Source organism: Giraffa tippelskirchi, chromosome 7 (assembly GCF_054371585.1).
Source record: "Giraffa tippelskirchi isolate mGirTip1 chromosome 7, T2T-mGirTip1v1.2.pri, whole genome shotgun sequence".
In the NCBI taxonomy this organism is placed as follows: domain Eukaryota; kingdom Metazoa; phylum Chordata; class Mammalia; order Artiodactyla; family Giraffidae; genus Giraffa; species Giraffa tippelskirchi.
Window position 1 is genome coordinate 91,982,779 of NC_137281.1, and position 26,038 is coordinate 92,008,816.

The 26,038-nt window shown below is 41.0% G+C and overlaps 1 protein-coding gene across 1 annotated transcript in view; it reads right to left on the reverse strand.

The window, feature by feature from the left end:
• Positions 1–26,038, reverse strand: part of RYR3 (ryanodine receptor 3) — a 555,495-nt gene that overhangs the window by 142,830 nt on the left and 386,627 nt on the right. Inside the window, exons 36-39 of the mRNA XM_081507033.1 lie at positions 25,796–25,996; positions 18,921–19,023; positions 17,971–18,108; positions 1,059–1,332 (exon numbers count right to left, since the gene is read on the reverse strand). Of these exons, the coding sequence (XP_081363159.1) occupies positions 1,059–1,332; positions 17,971–18,108; positions 18,921–19,023; positions 25,796–25,996 (716 nt within the window). The remainder of the gene's footprint in view (positions 1–1,058; positions 1,333–17,970; positions 18,109–18,920; positions 19,024–25,795; positions 25,997–26,038) is intronic.

Here is a 26,038-nt window from a genome sequence, read left to right on the forward strand (position 1 = left end):
ATATAGAACTATGTTACCTAATTAAAGGAAATCTTTTTGATATCTAAAACGTGATCTTTCTTGTGGTATACATATACAATGGAATACTACTCAGCCATAAAAAAGAATGAAATTTTGCCATTTGCAGCAACATGAATGGGCTTGGAGGGCATTTTGCTAAGTGAAATAAGACAGATAAAGACAAATACTGTATGACATCACTTATAAGTGAAATCTAAAAAATACAAGAAGCTAGTGAATATAACAAAACAGAAGTAGACTCACAGATATAGACAGCAAACTAGTGGTTATCAGTGGGGAGGAGATGATGGGGCAGTATAGGGGTAGGGGAATGGCAGGTACAAACTGTTGGGTGTAAGATAGGCTCAAGCATATATTGTACAACACAGGGAGTATAACCAATGTTCTGTAATAACTGTAAAAGGAAAGTAACTTTTAAAATTGTTTAAAAATAAAAAAATTTAAATTATGAAAACAAACAAATAAATAAAATTCAATCTTTCTAGTGACTTGGCTTCTAAGGAAGATCCACAAGTTATTGTCATGAGGAAACACATTTTGAAGAATTGATGACAGTGACTCAACTCCCAAGCTGCTGCTGCTAAGTCGCTTCAGTCATGTCCGACTCTGTGCGACCCCATAGACGGCAGCCCACCAGGCTCCCCCATCCCTGGGATTCTCCAGGCAAGAATACCGGAGTGGGTTGCCATTTCCTTCTCCAGTGCATGAAAGGGAAAAGTGAAAGTGAAGTTGCTCAGTCGTGTCCGACTCTCAGCGACCCCCTGGACTGTAGCCTACCAGGCTCCTCCATCCATGGGATTTTCCAGGCAAGAGTACTGGAGTGGGGTGCCATTGCCTTCTCCGCAACTCCCAAGAAAAGGGAGGAAAAGGGCCATAATTATTCAAAGGGAAGTCTCAGAAGATTTCCAGTCAAAACCTTAGGTGCTCAAAAAGTTTCTGAGCATGTAATCCCAAGAGGAGTGAAATCAGAGGTTTTTATGTGACTTGATTTCAGAACTGCGTCCTCTGCAAGCTTGCCCTTGATGGGAATGACCCACCCCAGCCCGTTGATCATGAGTAGCTCCTCCTCCTTGCCCATCCGGACGCTGAGCAGGCAGCGAATTTGGCCCAGGGCAGCTAGCAGGCTGATGGTGTCGCTCACGGAGGCCTGGCTGATGGTGTAGGTCTTGCGCAGCGCCTGCAGCAGCTCCCCAATGCTGTCGTACTGCCGCCGCAGGAGGTTGAACATCATCCGGACCAGCTCTGCATCCTGGATCTGGTCCTCCTGGGCCCAGCGGATCATGGTCTGTGAGATGAGCTCCTTCAGGGTCGCTAGAAGGACACGGGGAAGCATTAGTCATGTGGCTGTCGAGGCTCAGGAGCGCTGCGCGCCTGTCACTTCACTCAGTGATAACATACAACATCAGCTGAGTAGGGTTAAAATTCTTTTTTTTTTTTTTTAATAAATTTATTTATTTTAGTTGGGGGCTAATTACTTTACAACTGCTGCTGCTGCTGCTAAGTCGCTTCAGTCGTGTCTACCTCTGTGACACTAAATATGGCAGATGTCTTCTCTACATACGATAATGGCTCATCATTAGGATATGAAAATTGAACTTTGTTACCAAAGCTCCAGAAGAGATCTAGATGTAAAGGATTAATTAATTCAACTTACTTCTGTGCCTATCAACCCTGGGGATGTTTTAGGTTTAGACAGGAGACATAAGCTAAAAAACTTAAAAAACAACAAAAAAGGATACCCAAGGCAGAGAAAACCACAGTTAAAAGGTGTGCCTAAGAGATCTCACTAGGCACGGATTGCTGACTAACACTTGTTAGGTTAGATAATATCTGAACTCTCTGGGGGAGAAAAGTTATTTATGGTCTAAGCCTGGTCTCCTCTCACGAACTTGTTTCCTCGGCAGTCAAATGTAAAACTTTCTGTTTCTCCTACTTAATAGTCACACTAATGAATAAAAGCAGGACAAAACCATAGATGTTCTCGGGTGCAACATAAGCTTACCTGGTCCTGTATGTACAGTTTCCTCTTAAGCCTGACTTTGGACTGAAAGAATTACAGTTCTCAATACTTACAACCAAATTCTTTGCAGAGATAATACACATTACCACAGTCCCAGCCATACACGAAAAGCAACCAGAAGTATTAATCAGCTCAAGGACCATCCTCTTTTCAACAGGGAATTCTACAGAGTCACAAGGAAACCATGTAAATATTCCCTTAACCTGTCTTTCAGATTAATTCAAGATTTGGGTGAGCTCTTAGCCACACACTGACTTATCAATCCAAATCAACATTTATAGCCTAGAGAATGGTTCGTTTCAGCACAACACGTCATGAGAGGGCAAATGGGAAAGGAAATAGCTATTGTTTTTGGAAAGGGCAAGATTTTATTTTTGTATAGTTGATTTACAATATTGTGTTAATTTCTGCTGTGCAGCAAAGTGATTCAGTTATGTATATGTGTATATATATATATTTTATATATACACAGTCTGTTAAAAATTTTTCATCTCCATTGTGGTTTAATATTGAATACAGTTTCCTGTGCTATACAGTAGGACCTTGTTATCCAGTGTGTATGTAATAGGTTTGGATCTGCTAATCCCAAACTCCCATTCCTTCTCCCCCAATTCCTCCCCCTTGGCGACCACAAGTCTGTTCCCTACGTCTGTGAGTCCATTTCTGGGAAACAGCTCTTTAGCCTGAAATGGCAGAACAGGAAATGCCCCATGGGTTCTCTGTCCAGGTCAGCCTTTAAGGTATATATGAGGCAATGGGATAAACAATTATCTATGTGTGACCAAGCTAATGCTCAGTTAAAAAATTGTGACCCCCAAGCTCCTGACAGAAAAAGCACCTCATCATTGTGTATTGATAGGCAGATGTAATTCAGTAGAAGGCACAACATTTAAGACCATTCTTGGTGGACAAGGTTTCAGACTGTGAGACCAAGGTTAGGAAAGTAAGAGAAAGTATAACTATGAGAAGAAAAAAAACTGGGGACAGGGGGAGAAACATTCTTAAGAGCCCCGAGAAGCATGGTGTATTTTGTGGCCTGACCTATGCTGGAGACCTAGCACCCACCAAGCAAACCTAGGCTGAATCATGAATTTTTAAAGGTCTAAACACCTCTGGGACTGAGAAAATGGAGCTCTATACCCCTGGCAGCAATGCTGTCGAAAATTGCTCAGACTTTAATTAGCTCCCACGAACCAGCAACAGAGCAGCATAAATGAACCAGGGTAGAGAGGTTAAAAAGAACACATTTTCTAGAATGTGATAGGTTCTTCATGTAACTGCATATCGGGGGATTAAAATAATTAATGCATATAACCATCTCTGGCACAAACCGTGGACTTAATAAAAGGTAACTCGTAAGCTATCTGTGCCAGTAACTATAAAAGTTTGGTTCACAGACCCCTGGGGTCTCCAAGACCCTTCAGACAGTTTGCAAGGCCTGTTGTACTTCCATAATAATTCTAAGATGCTATTTGCCTTTTTCATTGTGTGATTAGCTGCACTAATGGTGCAAAAGCAATAGTGAGTAAAACTGCAAACAAACAAAAACAACAGCTGGGTCCTTAGCACAAATCAAGACAGCAGCACCAAACTCTATGCTTTCCTGCTGCATTACCAGAACAACAACCACTACTTCTTGCATAAGAATGCTCTGAGTGGCATAGAAAGATTATTAATTTTATTAACAACAAAGGACTGATGCTGAAGCTGAAACTCCAATACTTTGGCCACTTGAGGTGAAGAACTGACTCATTTGAAAAGACCTTGATGCTGGGAAAGATTGGAGGCAGGAGGAGAAGGGGACGACAGAGGATGAGATGGTTGGATGGCATCACCGACTCAATGGATGTGAGTTTGAGTAAACTCTGGGAGTTAGTGATGGATAGGGAGGCTTGGCGTGCTGCAGTTCATGGGGTGGCAAAGAGTTGGACATGACTGAGTGACTGAACTGAACAACAAATTCCTGAGTATACATATTTCTAAAGCACTTCTGTTGTACAAAGGCCAGTGGTTTTCCTGAGGAAAAACATCTGTGTGATTGTCATGATTGTTGCTAGCTAAACCAGCTGCTTCTTTCTTGGAATGCCATTTTAATTAAGAGAACAACAGATAAACTATGGTTAATCACACTTGAGTAACTGACAGATATTTTCTTAAAAATGAAACAAGCCTGTCACTTCAAGGAAAACAACTCTTAGGACGTGTTGCCAAGTTTAAAATTCAAGCTTTCAAGAGAAAACTAGAATTTTGTAAAATGTTTACCTGCCACTGTGAATTTGACAGCTTCCCAACATTTAAAGGCTTTTTTGATTAAGTTGTTGATATTAATGAATGTAATTTAAGAAATAATTTATAATAAACTGTGCCAACATATGAAAGCTCTGTATAACTCAGTGAACCAGTCATTTTCCAATGATCAATGTGTGATGTTACAAAAACATCATGGATAAAAGAACCCATTTAACAAGCAAGATAGACCAATGGATTGTTATATAACCAAATTAAAAAAAAGTCTTTACTATTACTTCAAATTCCACATAGCAAATAACTTTTGAGGAACTATTACTTGCTGAGTCTTAACATAGTATCATAAGAATATCCACAATTATCTGCAAAGGCTAATAATAGTACTCTTTCTCTTTCCAACTATGTATCTGTTTGAGGCCAATTCTTTAACCAGATATAAGAATAAAAAAATCCAGCGATCTAAGTCAGACCTAAGAGATTTATAAAAATGCAAAATATCACTAATCATTTTTTTGAATTATTAAACATTTAGTTGTTTTTCATAGAAGTTATTTATGTAACATGTAATGGATTTACTCTATCATTATTTATTTATTTAAGCACAGTTAATTTATAATATTATAGTATTTTCAGGTGTCCAATAGACTTACTTGATATTTTTACAGATTATACTTAATTTAAAGTTATAAGATAATGGCTATATTCTCTGTGCTGTACACTGTATCACTGCAGTTTATTTCATTCATAATAGTTTATATCTCTTCCTCCCCTATCCAATCTTGCCCCTCCCTTCTTTTCTCTCCCCACTGTGTCCAATGATAATCACTACTTTGTTCTCTAAATCTGTGAGTTTGTTTCAGTTTTGCTATATTCATTTGTTTATTTTTTAGATTCCACATATAAGTGATAATACACTGTCCTTGTCTTTCTCTGGCTTATTTCATTAAGCATAAGTGGGTTTCTTATTTTTCAGTGAATTAACAAATATTTTTAAAAAATCTGTTTTAAATTCTATTTTAGTTTTACTTGTGTAATGTGATAGATATAATCCTCATAAACTAAGGCATATTGGGATCCTTGGTAAGTTTTAAGAGCATAAAGGGGCCTCAAGACTGAAATTTAGAGGATCACTGTCTCTATAAAAGGGTCTACCTTAGGGGATATCTGTTACTGGAAGGCAAAGCATTCCCTTTGGCCAAGATAAACCCTGTTCCATTAGACTGTGATTCTAATCAAGTGGTTGAGACCAGAACCTTGAAAACTGCGCCTTATGAAGCTTTCTCTGTTTCTGGATGAGAGGTAAATTAAATGAGCGTGAAGAGACTAAGAAAGCTCACATGGAGAAATAAAGTGAAGAATAAAGAATCATTATTTTGAAAATTAAATCCTGGCAGTCAGCAAGGGGTCCAGCCATTATTCATTCATTACCAAAGGGCTCCCCACCAGCCTGAAGGGCCCTAAGCTTCCCTCTTTCATTTGGGTGAAGACGAATCACTTTGGGAGCAAGGAGGGAGCCAGGTATCCTTGACACCGAGGCAGCCAGGCCTTCTGCAGCCTGCTCTGCAGCCAATACAGTGAGGCACAGAGAAAAGGAGGGCTGCAGGCTGTAGAGGGAAGCACTAATTTTCTGTCCCTGACATTTGCTGACCCTTCAGCAAAGACTTTATTCTCAGTAACACCTGAAACCAGGGTGGTCTGCTCTAGAAGGGTTTGCTCTGGAGGCCATGTGTATCCAGGCCTCAGGACACACCTCACTCATCCATTTCTGCCTGTCCTCATCTTAGTAGGTGAATTACCTCCAGTCATGTTCCCCCCTCAGTTAGCTTATCAATTGAACGACATTTTCTGTTACATGCCCAATACTGAATAAAGTACTCTAAATGAAACTGTTTCAAGACACAGTTACTACCCACAGCAGCCTAGCTGGGAAAACTAAATATGTAAATAAAGTGTAAAATAATGGGTAAAACTGTATTTGCCCAGAACATTTAGAAACGAGACCATTTATAAGAAGGTACAACTTCCATTATAATACACATGCCCAAAAGAAATCAGAGAAGAGAAATGATCAGATCTTCCTCTCTTACTTTTTCCCTTAATGATGAGCCCTTTATCTGAAGTTTCTTTATATTTCTAGTATACATCCATATTGCTGCTGCTGTTTAGTCACTAAGTCCTGTCTGACTTTTGTGACCCTAGCGTCTGTAGCCCGCCAGGCTCTTCTATCCATGAGATTTCCCAGGCAAGAATACTGGAATGGGGAGCCATTTCTTTTTCCAGGTGATCTTCCTGACCCAGGGATTGAACCTGCCTTTCCTGCTTGGCAGGTGGATTCTTTACCAGTGAGCCACAGGGGAAGCTGTAGGTCCATACTGCATGGAGACTAAAGAAGCAAGGAGGAAAAAATTCTATCATGAATTTATCTTCCAAGGAAGATATGAAATGATCTGACAGAGAACACATTCCGATGGTTTGCAATGCCATTTCCTTTCAAAAGATAATTAGCCCCCAACTAAAATAAATAAATTTATAAAAAAAAAAAGATAATTTACACAAGTAGTTCGTGTAGTAAATACTTATTTTTGTTGTTGTTGTTATTCTGGTATCAATGGGAGAGTGCTGACAATTTTGGAAAGATTTTCAAAAAAGCAAATGGAGAGGATTCTCAAGAATTCTTGAATCTCTTTCTTAAGCAGAGACAGATACAACTAAATACTGATTTCATTTCTGCTGTTTTTCTAAGTTCATCTTTGGAAACGTTGCCCTTTCATGACTGAGAACACTTCGGTGTTCATAAGAAAAACATCTCTAAGTCTGTGAGTCTGTTTCTGTACTTAGAGAATGAGCTTAGGGTTACCAAAGGGGAAGGGTTGGGGAAGGGATAGCCTGTTTGGGATTGACAAGTATACACTGCTCTATTTAAAACAGATAAACAAACACCTACTGTATAGCTCAGGGAATTCTGCTCAATATTCTATAAAAACTTACATGGGCTAAGAGTCTGGAAAAACAGATACCTGTGTATGTATGACTGAATTATTTTTCTGTACACTTGAAACTAACATAACACTGTTAATCAGTTGAAGATAAAATTGTTAAAACTACAAAAAAAAAAAAAAAGAGAGAGAGAGAAAAGAAACACAGCTCCTGAAGGGGGTGAGGCTCTAGGCAAAACATAAAAGTGAGGCGAAGAGGTCAACCTGCCATTTCCCTTGATGTTTGGCCCCCTCTTACTGTCTCCCACATGTGCACAGACGCCCAGTTGCTCCACTTAGAACCTCCCCACCATGTGATGAAGTTGCTTCCACAGTCTTGGTTGCAATCGTAGGATTTTTATCCACCGATTTACCTGTTCCAAGAAGGCCTTGTCAAGTGCACTGGATGGTTCGGCTCATGGGATTTTGAAAAAGCTACAGTGCTTTTTGTTCAAAAAGGGAAAAGAAAGATATGGAACCATACTCATGGTTTTCTGATGAGAAATAAAATCAGTTCCTATGAAACAGAATTCCTTTGGGAAGCTAGATGTATACGCGTGGTTTCCTTGATGATTATAAATGGCTTAATTTATGAAATTATTAACTTTCTGACTCACACTCCACTGTTGTAATTAGTGTAATTAGGGATAGTCACATTCAGGCAATTATATCAAGTATACGATCTAGAAGCCACATTTTAAATGACTGCTCAGGTTAACTCAGAGTGGAAATATTTCTAAGGCACTGTATTGTTTAGGGAGACTTGATGACTGAAAGATAATCTAAAAGAAAAACAGCTACTTCACTACTCGATTTCTTGACTAGTCAGATACTCTATATAAGAAGAAAGGATTAGAGTGTCTTCAAATTAGACCTAGGTTTAATATATCAGTTTTGGAGCCCAGTATTTATTGGTAGGTTGCTTATTTCCTTCCACTTGTCACTTTATAGCTAGCTACTGAACCTCAGAATCTCAAGTCCATTATTCAGTGAAACTTGCAAGAAAATTCTCTAGGGAGTCACCCATCATCCTTGGTATAACTCTTTTCTAAATGGTAAAATTACCAGCTTTGCAGTGCCAACTATAATAAGAGAAAGGTCATTTATTCTCATGGTACAGGTTTAAATTTTTAGGCTTCAGAGGTCTGGAAAGAATCTTTTCATCCCTAAATTTAGACCACAGTCCAACTGGCCATCAAGCAATGAGGTGTATGTTTAATATCAAAGAGCAGATGTTGGCCACTGGCAAGGCAAATCCCAACATCTTACAGATTACCAAGCCTCGGCTGGTGTGACATTTCTTTGACTGTGCTCCTAAATCTGGGTCAGTTTGGAAGAAAAAGTATTTTGATTACATTGTGGAGAGGGAGCCAACAAAACTGCACTGTACTTAGTTTAAACTTAGAAAGCAATTTATAATGCTCACACTTAACAATGGGAAAAGAAAAATAATTACGCGCCTCTAAATTACGTAGACTTATTTTTAAATTCTAGGTGATTAAAAGTCACCTTGTGGTATGCCTTAAATGCTCTGGAGGCATAACAGGTGGTAGATCAATTTCAAGTAGAAAGAACAAGTGTATTTTGACCACTGCTTTCTTCCTCCCTGTGGTAGGCTGAATAAGGTCCCTCCACCCCACTGCCAAGATGTTCAGCTCTGAATTCTCAGAACCTGTGACTATGTTACCTGACATGTCAAAGATGCTTTGTAGATGTGATTGCGTTAAGGATCTTGGGATGGGAAGACTATCCCAGGTTATCTGGGTGGGCTCAATGTAATCACAAGGGTCCTTATAAGAGGGAGGCAGGAGGGTTAAGAATCAGAGAAGGACCTGTGATGACAGAAGCAGAGGTTGTACTGGTACCTCTGCTGGAGGGCCACTAGTCAAAAATACAGGCAGCTTTTTGAAGTTGGGAAAGGCAAGAAATGGATTCTCTCCAGAAGAACCGTAATGCTACTAACTCGTTTTAGACTTATGACCTCTAGAGCTGGGTGGTAATGAATCTGTGCTGTTTTAAGCCACCAAAAGTGAAAGTGAAAGTCGCTCAGTCGTGTCTGACTCTTTGTGACCCCATGGACTATACAGTCCATGGAATTCTCCAGGCCAGAATACTGGAGTGGGAAGCCTTTCCCTTCTCCAGGGGATCCTCCCAACCCAGGGATCGAACCCAGGTCTCCTGCATTGCAGGTGGATTCTTAACCAGCTGAGCCAAGGAAAGTCTTTAACCCACCAAGTTTGTGGTAATTTGTTACAGCAGTACAGGAACCTGACATAGTCTCATGGATAGAAAGTCCTGGGTTGAGGATATTTGACTCCTTTTCTGAAGATCCAAATCACACTGGAGCATTTCAGTGAGCAAGCACTACAGATATCAGATCTGAGAGAGAGCTAGTTTTCGAAGCTTTTGCTGAGGCAACTGGAGTAAATAAATGACAGCGTTGCTGACACAAGCGAAGACTTGTCTGGATCTGGCCCAGGGCTTGTGTCAAACGTGAATGACATTAAACGCAGAAAGTACTTACCACAGAACCACTATGGCCCATTTGATAATGTATACACATTACAGACAGCACATTCTCTAGTTCCTGTAACACAGCTTTTTGGCCTCTACTCCCTTTCTGAACATCAAGGGCAGAACTGCATACATCTCAACACTACCCGCTGAATAAATGAAAGATGCTGTAGGTGATGACCATCATGGCATACTGAATATTCCTGACCACTGAGTCAGCATCTATTTGACCCTTCTTCCTTCTTACCAGAACCCTGCTTTTGTACAGATATCTGCCTCTCTACCTCATGGGCATGTTCCTCTGTGAAAGGACTCAACCCTACTCCAAAGGTGGCTCCGTTGACTAAATCACCAGCACATGTTCTTTTCTAGGTCACACTCATTGGTTCAACAGTTGACCCCTGATCAAGTTCTCCAGTCAAAAGTGATCTCAGGATTCTTGCCTTGAATACCAGAGTAGAAGAAACTTTCCCCACCATTCCCTTGAACACTGTTGTTCATGGATGAGGCCCAGAAACGCAGTCACCATGTTGGCTGTGGAGGTGAGCAGAGCCAAGGTATTAATTCAACAAAGGGACTGGGGCCATCACCTCCAGATACACCAGTCATAAAATTCCTTTATCAGCTACTCTATCTGAATTGGGTTTTCTGTTCTTTTTTTACTGAAAGCACCCGAAATGTTAAACATGGAAGTGAAGTTCTTATGGATGAACGATACCTTTTATATTCACTTCAGGAACTGAAAGGTATACCAACTGCTAAGTACCAGAACATTAAACTGAGCACTGCTTTACTGAATTCTTACATTCCCTACTCCTACCCTCTGAGATAGGAATTATTATTATTCTCTTTTTACAGACAAGAAAACTAAAACAGAAAAGTTTCAGAAATTCGCTTAATATCATAAGCAGTAAATGACACAGTTGAGATTCAAACCTTGCCTGCTGGAATCAAAACCCATCTACATTACCATCTTAGTGCTGCTTACTCTTAATAGCTTCATAAAATTCAGAAAAATAGTTATCTTTATTAATGCTTTAAATTTATATTATACTGCTTAGATGCTCTCCTCATAAACTCCAAAATGGATTCAGAAATAAATCCTGAAAATTATAAAGCTTTAGCTCTTTCTCTAACTGACTCTGAGCTGGGCAGATTAGTCACTTTCCCAGAGGCTCAGATTCTTCACCAATAAAATGAAGTTAACAATATAAAATTCATGTTGGAGAAAATGAATGAGTGTGTCATCTAGTGATGACACTACTGGGTACTTTGTCGCGGCTCTGCCTGTGTGACCTTGGTCAAGATGCTTTACCTCTCTGTGGCTCTGTTCACTTGTATGAAGTCAAGTCACTTGTGGCTTAACATTCCACAATTCTGTGTCTATCCAACCCACTGAGTTCTTGAAAGGGTTGTCCTAATTTATTAAAATGGTGAAATGAACACCTATGTCTTCATTGGGTTAAACTGATAAGCACTAAGAATTTTACCACTGAATTTTAATGCCAACCAGCCTTATCACGATGTTATCCAGCTTGCACTTGCTAATAGTAAAATCTGAGACTGAGGAAATAAAATCTTTAAATGCCAGTGGTTACTGACCCTGGTAAAGAAGTGGCCATTATCAAAGCATCACCGCACATCACTAATCACTTACATCGAGAAGATTAGCTATGGCAACTTGATGGCCTTTCTGATGACTGTCCTGATTGCTGGTGGAGAGAGAGCGCTTCCTGTGTCAGGGGTCAGATGGCACAACACCCGCTAGATTTATTTGGGAAGATTTACTAGGGAAAGTGTCATGCCCTCTGTGCTCCATGCTCCAGAGCTTCCTCTGGGCTGAAAGTCTGGTCTGCGTTATAAAGTGGCCAAATACCTATGACTTCTTAGAAGAGAAGGTCAGGGAGAAAGTTAAATCCATACGTTCCAAGGAGATCTGGAAAATTCATCATGCTAATATCTCTGGAGCTTCCCAGGTGGCTCATCAGTAAAGAATCTGCCTGCCATTGCAGGAGATGCAGGTTTGATCCCTGGGTCAGGAAGATCCCCCGGAGAAGGAAATGGCAACCCACCCCAGTATTCCTGCCTGGGAAATCCCATGGACAGTGGAGCCTACAGTCCATGGCGGGCTACAGTCTACAGGGTCTCAAAAGAGTCAGACGCAACTTAGTAACTAAACAACAATTTCTCTGAGCTTTCCTGGCACCTCTCTGACTTGGGCTGTGCACTTGGTACCACTTTTGCCTCGTTTCAGTAGAAAAAGGATTCTAGAGAGATCACTGAGAGCAAGGCTGCAAGGCTCTGAAAACCTGAAAGGCAAAGCCTGCAAAGACAACTGGACATTGTTCCCCACCTGCAAGAAAGAACCGCTCTGTTTATGTTGTGTCATCAGGGCCCAGTGAACAGGCGCTGGCTGTCAGACCCCAGAGGCACGTGATGTGCAACTCCCCTGCTCCCCCACCTCTCCGGGCTCCATGGCAAACAGCTGAACATCTAAGAAAGCACCTAGCTCTCCTTCATCTCAGCTTTATATTTAATTTTTAGACATGCACACTCGTTTCCTTCTCTTTTGGCTTCCCTGTCTAGGAATACGGGTAAAAGTTCAGGCAGCTTGCTAGAACATTCTATTTCTCATCACAACAGCAGTAGCCAATATTTGCTAAGAACTTCTTGTGAGTCTGACTCTGTGCTAAATGCGGTACCTGAATCATCACTTAACTCTCCAGGTCATCAGGTAAGAACAGAAAAGACAGATGTGGTAGGAACTAAGTTTCCCCAACACTGATGGCTGTTGTTAGACTAATCCTCACTTTACTTTTTATTTAGGCAAAGAAGCACTACAATTTAATAAACAAATCAAGGTTCCTGTCTATAGAGGGTCTATAGGCTGAGGCAGCGTGGGAGTGAGGGCTGTACAAGAAATGAGCCTCCCTCATCTCTGCACAATTGGACTCCACAAAACGCCCAGTCCCCCTGGTCTGGCTGCCCTTGACCTTGGCTCTCAGGGCTGGTCGTGCATGGACAGTCTCCTGGTGGTTGACTATTTCTGCTAAATCCGTTTCCCTCTCTCAGTGGTTTTCTACCTTGGCTAAAGCCTCCCCACTTGTGAAGCAACTGCGTCACCCCCAGGACCATTTCCCCAGCTAGCCAGACACCCCGTTCCATCAGAGGCAGCCTCACAAAGCATCCGTGAGACTGCACTTCTGCCAGCCCATCTCTGCAGCCTCCTGGGGTCTCATCCATCATATGGAGATAATTAGCCTGTTGTTTTTGAAATCAGTCAACCAGCCTCATAATCACTTTCTCGAAAACATTCAGGCGATTAAATGACCAATGATAACAACAGGAAAGAGAGCACAGAGAGGACAAATGATGTTTGCTGATGTGGTAGGGAGGGAAACCCCTGAAAACCCTGGAATGAAGACGGGACACAGATGGGACAGCAAAAGACTCAGGGACCTGAGGTCTCTGTCTTTACCCTGTTGGGAAGGTAATCAAATTGCTTTTATTTTAGTGCCTATGTCTATTCGATCTGGAGAATAAACTGATGCTGAGGCAAGCTCCTGGCCGTGCATCCTTGATCTCTGGGCTTTTCCATCCTCCCCTGCCCTCTCCCACCTCCCCCCCCTCCCCAGCCCACAGCACCCCTGCACAGTTCTCAAAGAGCAGGGGCCCTGGATATGGAGCGTGATTCTCATCTTGGCCTCTTTTTCACTTGTTGCAAGAACCTTGTCCACATTACTTTGCTTCTCTCAGGCTCAGCTGCCTAGTGTTACAAAACGGGACCTGGCTGCCACTAGATCCGGTTGTTTGCTGTGGGATAAACAAAGATTTGAATTTTTATGCCACCCCCCCGTGTGACTCTGGAAAGTTATTTAACCTGTCTTTACATCAGTTTCTTCAATTGTAAAATAGGAATAACATTGTTGACTGCATATTTTTGTTGTGAGAATTAAATGAGGTAATATTCAAAGAGGTGCCAGGACAACACTCAGGACACAGTGGGTACACCATGCAAATGTCAGCCCCTCCCTCCTGGCAGCTGTAAGGCCAAGAAGTATAAAATACATGGTAACAACAACATGTCACACTCTGAGACTGTTAACCACTGGAGTTTTCAGGACACGCTGCTCTAACACACCCTGTCTTTCCTACACTTCCTCATTCTATTCCTCTTACAATTCAGCCAATCTCAATTCACTGCTACTCTTGGAATATGATTTTTTTTTTTTGTCTCTGGGCTTTGTTGAAGTAGCTTCTTTCATCATAAATACTTTTCCCTTTTACATCTACCAATTTATAATCTTTATGGAGTTTTCACTCCCCTCCTTTGGCCACCTGCTGTCCCTTATCTGTACTTTTATAGCACACCCAACCTCATGCTATATGGAGTTGACCGTCCACACCCATTTCCTCCTTTGTCTGTAAGGGCCACATTTTCTTCATCTTTGAGAGATTCAAATGATTAACAAGTATTAGAGGTTGGAAAGATTTGTGCTGATGAGGTGAATGTAGAAACAAGTAAGATGTGGTCTCTGTACTAAGTCCCAGTAAAAAATACTTTGCCTAAGGTGGTGTGACTTTCCCAACATTGCCCTGTTAGACACAAGGCAATGTTAGAAATGTGTCATGCCCTGGATGACACATGCCCTGTTAGAAATTTTGTGACAATGTGGCACGGGCAGGGAGACAGAGGATGAGGTGGAAAAAAAGACTTCCTGGAGGACGTATCTGTGTGTGTACGTCTCAGGGAGAAGCTGATTGGAGAGACTCTAAAGAGGCTTAGAAACACTGCCTGAGCACCACAGACACACCCACTGCTAAATTATCTTACTTTGTGTGTATCTGTGTTGGGGCCCAGGATTTATTTTGGGGGTGAACAGTAGACTGTTTTCCCTCCTCAGTATGAGAAAAGGCTGCAGCATGTAGGTGGGGGAGAATCTGGGGCTTGGGCCCTCAGGTTATTTAGTGACTGGGTGAGAGCTGATACAGGCAGCAGCTTTCTTAGCAGAGAGAAGGTAGTGTGAAAACCTGCCATGGGGAAAGCACTCAGTGAATGACAGAGGTCAGGAAGGCACTGACTTTGAGTTGTGAAGTGACAAGTGACTTTTATTTTTTTAATTTTAGAAGTTAGCAGAAAGAGCTGGTTGGCCTTTTCTGGAGGAAAAACTCAGTGATTACAAATTTAAATTCAAGGAAACCCTACTTAAATTGTAGTGTGTTTCTGAGAAGCACTGGCCTCCAACTAACAGGCAAAAGATTTTCTGGACAACTTGCTGGATTGGGATACTAAAAAAATAAATGTTACTTTGTATGGTGGGCTGCTACTATTTTTCTTAACCTCTTCATTACCATATAATTTTTTGATAAGATTGTAGCAACTTCTATCATGATATGGGTTGGAATCACTTTGGGCAAATCCCTTTAACACTGAACCAGCTAGCAGGATTCTTATGGGTTTCAGGACACTGTTCTTCCTCTTTCCTAAATGTTGAGGTTCCCCTGCAGGTTATCTGGCCAACACCAACTGCTAATAGAGGAGAAATTGCACCACCTACTCTGAAAATCCTGAGTCCAGATCTTTGGCTGGGTCAATTTTTTGATGTTAAAATTCTGACCTCTGTTAGGTTCAGATTCCAACATGTAACAGTGAGTCACAGGAATGAGTTACCTCACAGATACAATAAGCAAGATAAAAAGATGATGGTTTCAAGAAGGCATTCTGTATGTAACATGTAGATTAGGGGCTCATCATATTAGTATATATGCGGATAAATTCTATGGCAAGCTTCATGGGACGATGGAAAGACAGTGGAATCAGAGTCAGAAAACCTCAATCAAGTCACAGCTTTACTCATCTTGGTTACCTTGAGGTGTCAACATCAGGTCACCCAGATATTCTTTTCTTTTCTTTTTTTAATTTATTTTAATTGGAGGCTAATTACTTTACAATACTATGGTGGTTTTTGCCATACATGCACAGGAATCAGTGGAAATTCTTCTAGAACCAGGTAACGATGGAAAGAATAAGTATCCTTTAATAACTCTTCTGAGTCTTATGTTCATCAACTGCACAATGGAGGAGTGACAAAAACTAATAGCAGTAAACTAATACATGTGAAGTATTTTTGAAATTGTCAGTTCACTATAGTGTGCTATTTTCATCATCTAAACTTTTAATATTTTATCAAATACAAGGGTAAGAGAAATCATAAGCAATAACATGGGTGACGTTACCAGTATTTTAAAGGATTGGAATCCTTTATGGCAACTGAGTATGTATCCAGAACCATCATTTCCATTCAATCAAGTGGAAAACAATCTTGGGGGAGTATGACAGTAAAACTGTCTCCAAGATTTTCTCTTAAAAAGTCAGCCCTGAGTGAGGAGCTTTGTGTCCCTGGAACACCTGGCAGGGAACCCGTATGCTGACAACCAGACACACTTGGCCACCTTCTATTCTATTTCTGGGACTGTAGGATAGGAGACTTATGGCACAAACTTTGAACCTCTCATAATTCTGCTTGTGGAAGAGAAGAAGTGTGGGGGGAGCCACGGAGTCTCATGCTGGAGTGGCCTTTCAGGTTGTTCTGCATGTCCTGCCAGAACAGATACAACACAATCTTTCTGCCTGAACCGCGGGGTAGCAAATGCTAAACACTGTAGTCCTTGGAGCTTGAAAACCATTCTTAGAGTTAGGGAGACTTCAGAATCAGGTGGGCTAATCTAATTGACTCTATTTACCTAACATGAAGTGGTCGCCTTGGAGGACCCCTGGTCTTGACATATTGTCTTAGAAAGAAGCACCCATTTTAAAAACAGACTCTCTGCAGGTAATGTGGGTCAGTTCAGTCTATTTTTAGTTCTGCTTTGGCAGTAACCACAAAGGAACTCTAAACTCACTTTTCTGAACCTTTGAATCATGCTGGGATGTTCTCACCAAAGACCTCCCCTCCTCCATGGTGAGAAATAGGACCAATCAAGGGTTGCCAGTGCAACTGCTGCCAAGTACCCCAGACACTCTTTTGAGGCTTCAACACTTCTGCTGATAAATGGGGACGATTCTTTCCCTTCAGAGATAGTCCGACAAAGATGGAAGGTCAATAGAAAGGGCAATAAGATGTATGAACCCCAAAGTAGTGTTTTCAGAAAAACTGATCATATCTTGACAGTCTATTGCTCTAGTCTATAATTTAAAAGCATGTTCTAAGATGGATAGGAATGGGGAATAAGATAAAAGGCAACTACATTAAACCTGGAAAAGTCTGTCTTCTTCAGACAAGTGAAATATTTGCATAACTTCATAGTACAGAGCAGACTGATTATAATAGGCAGAAAATCTTCCTCTTGAAGTATAAATAGTTTATGGACAGTAAACTGTCTTGCACTACAAACAATGATCTTATTGCAACATGGGAATGGTTTCAATGGTAGGAATTATCTGTACTATGAGGATTAGAGAAATGATATGAACAAGGTTCAGGAAAATTAAAAGATAGAAGGTCCAAGTCCTCTAGGGTGTTATATTAGGAAAATCATAGCCTCAAAGTGAAAACAAACTCCCCTGCTCCAAACCCCACAACCTATTCCCTTTGATTGCTAAGGGGCTTCCTGGTAGCTCAGAGAGTATGGGGCGATTTTCATTGTGAAGGAACCACAAACAAAAATGACAAGAATAAGGGTTATAAGAGGAAGACTGTGAAAACATAAAAGAAAGAAAAACAGAAATCTGTGTCGAGGTATCAGGCATTTAAAAGCAGACAGACAAGAGCAGACCTACCAAGCAATCTATCCCTTTCAGAAGATTCTGAAAGGAAGCTCCTTAAGTCAGAAGGAAAGCAGAGCCCCAAATATAGAGCATTAAGAGCACCAATTATAACAGAATGCCCAGATGCTTCCTGGAAGCTAAGCAGCCCTTCTCCATCCCACAATATATGTTTGGGAAGTCCATTACCTTAATTAGGGGCTTCCCTGGTGGCTCAGACGGTAAAGAATCTCCCTGCAATTCAGGAGACCGGAGTTTGATACCTGGGTCAGGAGTATTCTTGCCTGGAGAATCCCATGGCAGGCTAGAGTCCATGGGGTTGCAAAGAGTGGACACGACTGAGCAACTAACACTTTCACTTTACTTTAATTATGCCTTAGAAGAGCCCTGGGTTGGGAGTACCATGATTGAAAGGCATGGGAACTTACTAGGGCATCTCTCTTCTTCCTCCGTTGGTTGTTCCTTCTCTGGCTTGGGAGGGCCTTTGATTCTCTGCACCAAGGCACAGAATTTTCCAGTCCAGGAGGTATCCTCTTCCTCCTCTTCCTCTTCTTCCAGGGGAACCCCTAAGCAAGCCACAGAAAGAGGGACAACCTCAAACAGTACACAAAGCCACCAGATAGTTGAAAGAACATAGAAACACTGCTTTCCAGCCTTTGGAACTTTCTAAATACACTATAGGCAGCCTCCTATAAATATTTATCTACACCATGTCTTTTGGCAAGTGTTTTAAATGATAATTTCTTGTATACAAAAACATAAAGTAATTTCAATCCCAACTTAATTTTTTCTAACCCATACCCCAAATGGGTTCCAGAGTATCTAGAAAGAAACAGTTAACAACCTGTTACTTCAAATGAAAAAGTCATCTCTTATCCACATAGCTCTCAATCTACTCATGTACAAGCAGCACAATTGCTGATGGCCACTTAAAACCAGCAGATACGTGTCAAAGTAGAAATGGCTGGTTTCGGATCCTTAAGGGCAGACATGGTCATACTCATAACATTGCAGAAGCTAAAAAGCAAAGGTGATCAGAATCTTGGTTCAAGTGTAAAGAGCGTCCCAGCTATCTAACTTGAGATAAATTGGGTGAGGTTTATATAAAGATCTGTTCTTTTCTTTTCCTCTTCAGAGACCCAGTCGCCTCTCTTAGACCTCAGCAACATTTCTTGTAGACAGAAGGAGTTTCAGTCATGTATTATTCCAGGATGATGTCCTATATCTTCTCTGACCCAAATAGTTTGGAAAGAATCATTTCTTGGACAATTAGCATTATAATTTTTAATAGAAACTAACTTTACAACCCCCCATGAACTTCTAACCAAGGAACCGTGAACAGCCTTGTCTTGGATAAAGCTTTTATCTGGAAGCTCACCGCAGTGAAGGAGAAGGTCCTCGTGGAAGTCATACAGCTCTTCCCTGATCTCTTCCGGGCATGGGCAGTTCTCCCCCAGTTGAAAGTTAAGAAGCATGTTGATCTTGGAGGGATGAAAAAGAATGGCTAGTTGGTTCTCAATGTCTGTCTAAAGAACTCAGATCCAACCTTAGATACCTAACATTCTTTGCAAACTTTATTTGACTCGATTTTTATGTGTGTGTGTGTAAAAACAGCCAACATTAAAAAATAGCTTTTTATAACTGCATCACTTTGCTGTGAAACATTGTAAATGTTCAAAGTTCTGAAACACTGTAAATCAATCATACTTCAAAAAAAAAATTAAAAGTAAAAATTTTTTAAAAGTGCACAACTTCCAGTTATGAGATGAGTAAGTCTGGGGCTGTAATGTAACAACACTGTGCATGAAAATGGCTAAGATAGTAGATCTTATCTAAAATTTTAATTGGAGTATAATTACTTTACAATGTTGTATTGGTTTCTGCTGTACAACAAGAATCAGCCATAGTACACATATGTCCCCCCTCCCTTGAGCCTTCCTCCCACCTCACCCCCACCTCCCCATCCTACCCCTCTAGGTCATCACAGGGCACTGAGCTGAGCTCCCTGGGTTACACAGCAGCTTCCCACTAGCTATCTATTTTATTTTTTTCTATTAACTCTTATTAATTTAATTAGGCAACATACACATAATTAAAAAATAAGTACAAAATATATTCAGCACAAAGCTTTTCTCTCACTCTGATTCCTTGTTGTTCAGTTGCTAGGTCAGGTCTGACTCTTTGTGACCCCATTGACTGCAGCACACCAGGCTTCCCTGTCCTTTCCTATCTCTTGGAGTTTGCTCACACTCATGTTCATTGAGTCGGTGATGCATCTGACTATCTCATCCTTATCTAGTTTACATGTAGCAGTGTGACTTTCAGTGCAACTTTCTCAATTTGTCCTGCTCTCTCCTTCCCCCTCTGGGAGAATAGATCTTAAAAGTTTTCATCGTAAGAAAAATAATTCATAACTATGTGAGGGATAGATGTTAATTAAAATTACTATGATGATCCTTCCACAAAATAGACAGATATCAAGTGATTATGGTTGTACACCTTAAGCTATACAATGTTCTGTGTTAACCAAACCTCAACAACTGGGGGGGGGGGCCACCACAAAAGCAAAAAAAGGGAAAAGAAAATATTCAATATTGCTTTACATCACCAAAATACTGTCTCTGCCCTCCTTCTCTGGAATAACTATTTTGGTGACCACGGCTCTAATCCCTGCCTTTAAGAAGGAATGCATGATTCTGAGAAGAAAGTCATGCATTTAAGGCATGCATTTTAAATGATCTTTGGAGAGATGGGTCATGAGAATACAAAGACATAAATAATACATAAATGAAATAAAGCCATAAACTGTGAGTTGCTAAAAAAATAAAAGTAGCTTTTACTTTTTTCTGATTATAAAGGTAATACGGAATTTGATTAGCTAAAGAAGAAAATTTACTGAGATCTCCCCACTGAGATAGCTGCTGTTAATATTTTAGTTAATATCTTTATGTAGGCAGATTGAGATTAGAATCTAACTCGACTTTTTTGAAACTCAATTTTTCAAGTTAATTTATCTCAAGCATTTAAAAATATTCTTAACCTGATCTCTTACAGGTGCACTGCATTTCATCACAAGGGTGAACAGCGATTTATATAAAATGTATGTAAAATTAATGATCTGCTCTGAAATATCTCAGTTGCTTTCATTTTTTTTAATCCCTGTAAATAAAGTTGGTTTGAATTTCAATTTACGTAATTTTGGTTCACATCTCTGTTCATTTTCTTAGGATAAACTCATAGAGGTGAAATGCCTGGATCAAAAGGTTTGTACATTTTAATGGCTTTTGATATGAATTGCCAGATTGCTCTCCAGAAAGCTCACAACAGTTTGTAACATTACCAAATTTATCCAAGAGTGTGTATTACTTTGCCAACTCCATTACAGTAATGCTGCTGCTGCTGCTGCTGCTGTGTCGCTTCAGTCGTGTCAGACTCTGTGCGACCCCACAGACGGAAGCCCACCAGGCTCCGCTGTCCCTGGGATTCTCCAGGCAAGAATACTGGAGTGGGTTGCCATTTCCTTCTCCAATGCATGAAAGGGAAAAGTGAAAGTGAAGTCGCTCAGTCATGTCCGACTCTTAGCGACGCCATGGACTGCAGCCTACCAGGCTCCTCCGTCCATGGGATTTTCCAGGCAAGAGTACTGGAGTGGGCTGCCATTGCCTTCTCCCTTTACAGTAATGAGAGTTAACATATTTTCAAATATTTTACAATCTAATGAGTAAAAAATGTCATATCCTTGTTGTTTTAATTTTCATTTAATTGATGAGGTTGAACTGTTTTTTCACACAGAAGGACTGTTTTTATCTCATCATTTATAAAGTCCCCATCCATGTTCTTCCTCCACTTTTCTGTTGTGTGATTATCTTTTAAAAATTAATTGGCAAGTGCTTTGCACATTTCTATAGATTATAGATTATTATCTCTTGGTAATATATATTCCTGGAGAAGGAAACAGCAATCTACTCCAGTACTCTTGCCTGGAAAATCCCATGGATGGAGGAGCCTGGTAGGCTACAGTCCATGGGCTCGAAATTCCAAATATATTTCCCAGTTTTTAGTGAGCTTTTAATTGTGTTTATAGAATTTTTTTTGACATGTCAGTTTTATGTTTTGCAGCCAGCCTATCATCCTTTCCTCTACAATTTTATGTCAGAGGTGCTTCACTGTTTCTGTGCCATGGACTACCCTGACTTCCCCAGTGATTCACTGGGAGAGAATCTGCCTGCCGATGCAAGAGATGCAAGAGATGCAGATTCGATTCCTGTGCTGGGAAGATCCTTTGGAATAGAAAATGGCAACCCACTCCAGTATTCTTGCCTGGAAAATTTCATTGACCAAGGAGCCTGGCAAACTATAGTCTGTGGGGTTGCAGAGTCAGGCACAATTGAGTTACCGAGCATGCATGTACTATTTGGACAGTCTGGTGAAACCCATGGATATTTTTCTCAAATTAATATTTTAAATACCTAAAATATAATGTAAGGGGTTACAAAGAGAAACAGTTATAATGAAATCTAATTATCAAGATCATAAAAAACATATTTGTGATATAGTAACATAAGTAATATTAATTCATTAGACAAAAGATCTAGGGGCAGCCCTCATACCCACTGTGATCTTGAAGCAGTGATGAATATAAATGATATTATCAAGTATTAGAACCACTGTGACACCATGTTAAAAATATACAACCTCTGTGGGTGACAAAGTCAAGTATTTGCTTTGCTGCCTACATCAATAATTGAAAGAAGTGCTATTAGAAATTAATCAAAATTTGGTAAAAAAAAAAAAATAAAGCTAACACTCAGATTCCTAGATGTCTAAATTCTTCCACAGACCCATGACCCTGGTTAGTAAATATCTGGAGGCACTGAAATAATAACTAGAGGTAGGACTTCCCTGATGGTCCAGAGGTTAAGAATCCACCTGCCAATACAGAGGACACAGGCTCAATTCCTGGTTGGGAAGATTCCACACGCTGCGGAGCAACTAAGCCCATGAGATGCAACTACTGAACCTGCATCTACTGATGCTCATGTGCTGAGAGTCTGTGTTCCAAACAAGAGACGCCACTGCAATGAGACGTTTGTGCACCACAACTAGAAAGTAGCCCCCGCTCACCACAACTAGAGAGGAAGCCCATGCACAGCAACAAAGAATGACTGCAGCCATAAATAAGTAAATAAAATTAACCAGAGGTAATCTTGTCCATTTTACTATATCATATAGGGTAACCCAAACACCAGGCAAAGGGGTATTTTCTCCTTCTGTTTCGGATTTCTAGGTGAAAGCATTTATGATATCTTTTATTAAACCATGAACCTTATTTAATATTTTTAGTAAGATCCTTATTCAAAGCTTCTACTGCAAATAATTTTTTGAAAGTAGAGGTACTGTTTGTATAATATGCATAACACAGGTTGGAAACATTATTTCTGTAGTTGTTTCATGATGGTAAAACTGGTTAAATTATGCTAACTGTATCAGCAACATATATCCATGAGTTGTTCATTAAAATAAGATCTGAAGGTCTGGTTCCAAGAATCAGAAAGTGAATATCTTTATTGAAAGATTTTCCTCTTGGTGGAACACTTAGGAAGCAAGTGGGAGCCCTCAGGGCATAACTAAAAATGGGAGTGAGCTGAATTTTCTGCTGCAGGTCATACCCTCTAATGGAGTCCTTTTCAAAATGAAACGCTTGCTGACTATGCTTGGATAATTTGCCAACAATCACTGGACTAATCCTTGCTTTACCTACTTTTGTACTTACTTACATCCCCCAAGTAAGTTTCTATTTCATCTTTTCAAACTGTGAATGGATATAGGGCTGAAAACCTCTATTTTATTCTCAAAAGTTACAGAAGAGTGAGGTAATCATATCACTTTTAAAATTCTGATCCCTATTTTCCAAGTGATCTTGCATTCCTAAGCCCTGAAATTAATTGAAATCCTCCATATCCTTTATTACATTCTTAATTATTTAGAAAGCTCTGTGGGTAGATTCTTCTAGAAATGAATACTCTGGGAGGGGTGGCAAAGGAAGATTACTGAGTTTTAAAAGAGTGTCCCTTCTTTATTTCATTTCTAGACACCTCAGCATCACCTGAAAACTTGCTAAACATGCAAATTCTCAGGACTTACCCAAGACCTACTGAATGAGAAACCCTAGAGGTGGGACCAGCAATCTGTGTTTTATTAAGTCTCCCAGGGATTCTGATGTCTGCTCAAGAGTCACTGGTCTAACACATAAGGAAAGAAGTTCTTGAGAGATAGACTTCTGAAAGGGGTCTGACATGATTGTTCAGAGGACTGCCTACAAGGTTAAAGGAGGAAGTGATGGTGGGCCCTGAGGATGGCAGAAGAGAAGGTAAGGAAGCAGAATGCAGCAAGAGTGAAAGGGTTCCTCCAGGAGCCAGGATCATGAACTGTGTCGATAAAGATAATGTCAGATGGACAATGCAGTCCTGGTTGAGCTGAGGAGATGCCAGAAAACATGCGTAAACTCTAGTCACTGGCTCACTGACTGAAGGTCATAGAACATGGTTTAGTCGCTAAGTTGTGTCTGATTCTTTGCAACCCCATGGACTGTATGTAGCCTGCCAGGCTCCTGTATCCATGGGATTTTTCAGGCAAGAATACTAGAGTGGGTTGTCATTTCCTTCTCCAGGGGATCTTCCCCGCCCAGGGTTTGAACCTGGGTCTCCTGAATCGCAGGCAGATTCTTTACCAATTGAGCTAACATGGCATGAGGCAAATGCAAATACCCCTGACAATAAAACTGATGACAGCTCTTCCTACTTATAGAATGTTTACTATGTGGCTGATTTCCTGCCAAGCAATCTAAGTGAATTATCTCATGGGATTCTCACAAACATTATCTGCATTTTGCAGCCTGAAGACATTGAGACAGAGAGAAGTAATATGCTCAAGACTATACCATGAGTGATGGCAGAGCCGGAATGGCAGCCAGGCTCTGAAGCCAACACTGGTGTTTTAATCACCACATCATCTGCCATCCCATTTTTCACAAATGTGAGTCAGCATCTGCCCAGACGAAATAGGAAATGTTCACACCTGTTGCCAGTCTAAAAGCAGCCTGACAACATTTGTAAAGCCTTCAAGAATAATTCAGTGCACTTTGCTCACTGCACACTCACTCCATTTTCCTTAGCACAGCACAAAGTATCTGCTCCCATCCATCCACAGGGCCTCTCATTTTTCCTATAGCAAAGGGTTGTGAAGCTCCATCTGCTCTTTATCAAGGCCAGTATCATTCAAAAGAATCTTAAAAAGCCCAGAGACGTGGTTTTTTTTAAGCCAGTATAAATATCTGTAGCCCATAAAACAGGTTTTAGGAAAGTAATTGGATCAAGTTGTGGTGGAGTCGTTAATATAAAGTGGTGATAATTATACTGACAACAATTTATGGATAGGCTGCTTATCAAATATGTATAAGATCCAAAGATTTGGTTTCAGAGACAGAAAATGAATTTTTTCCCTGAAAGATTTATCTTCTCTCTTGAACGCTGAGGGAGCCTTGCTGAACGGCCTACAGGATATATGTGAGCAGCTGAGCAGCAGGGACGACTGGAAACTATCATTTTACAAGATGCCCCTCTTATCCGCAAGTTTCTCAGGATTTTCATTCTTTTCCAAGCAGCCTTTCCATCTGAGTGAGGCTGAGGAGGGGACCACAGAGAATGGAGACAGAAGATCAGAGAAGGGACTCCCTCGCCCAACTTCTGCTTTCCATGCTTCCTGGAGCTGGAGTTGGGGGCGGATTTCAGGGGGTCTCCGTAACTGGGTGAGAGGTTTGGGCCCTCGGATGAGAAAGACTGTGCACCTGCCCTCAGGAAATGCTGGCCATATTCTGTTGCCCTCTGATGGAGGGGAGTGGCTTTTGGATGGACTGGACAAAAATTCTTCTAAAGGGTGAAACTGGATGCTGATCTGGTGATGTGATGTGATCTGGCCTTTGCCTTACTGACAGATGCCCTGGCATGTGGGATGGCAGGATGGGAGCAAGCCTGGCCCCCTCCCCATGCAGTGTCGGAAGGTTATCTTCCTACCCAAGATGGCTGGCAGATGCTTATCAGCTCAGCCCAGGACTAGCCTGTCTGCTGGTGCTGGCTGGGGTCTTGCCATCTCCCTTAGCTCTCACGGCTGCCCACCGCCTTTCACATAAAGGCTGTGTGTACCCTGCTCCAGAGGGTGCAGCTCTTCCCTAGGAACAGGCTGGAAGGTTCTCACCTGTTCCTGTGGGGGCGAGCGGAACTCCCTGGTCTTCCGGGCGGTCAGGGCCGCAGACATGTTCAGGGCCTGCATGAGCTCGTTGTAGCGGAACTTCTGATTTTCCTGGAGCTTGGAGACATAGATGTCACCGAAGGCCACAATGGCCTCCACCCGGTGCTGCAGCTCACAGTCACAGAGATAGCTGAGCAGCTCACACATCTGTAAAAGTGTACACACGTGAGAATATAATAACATTTCATG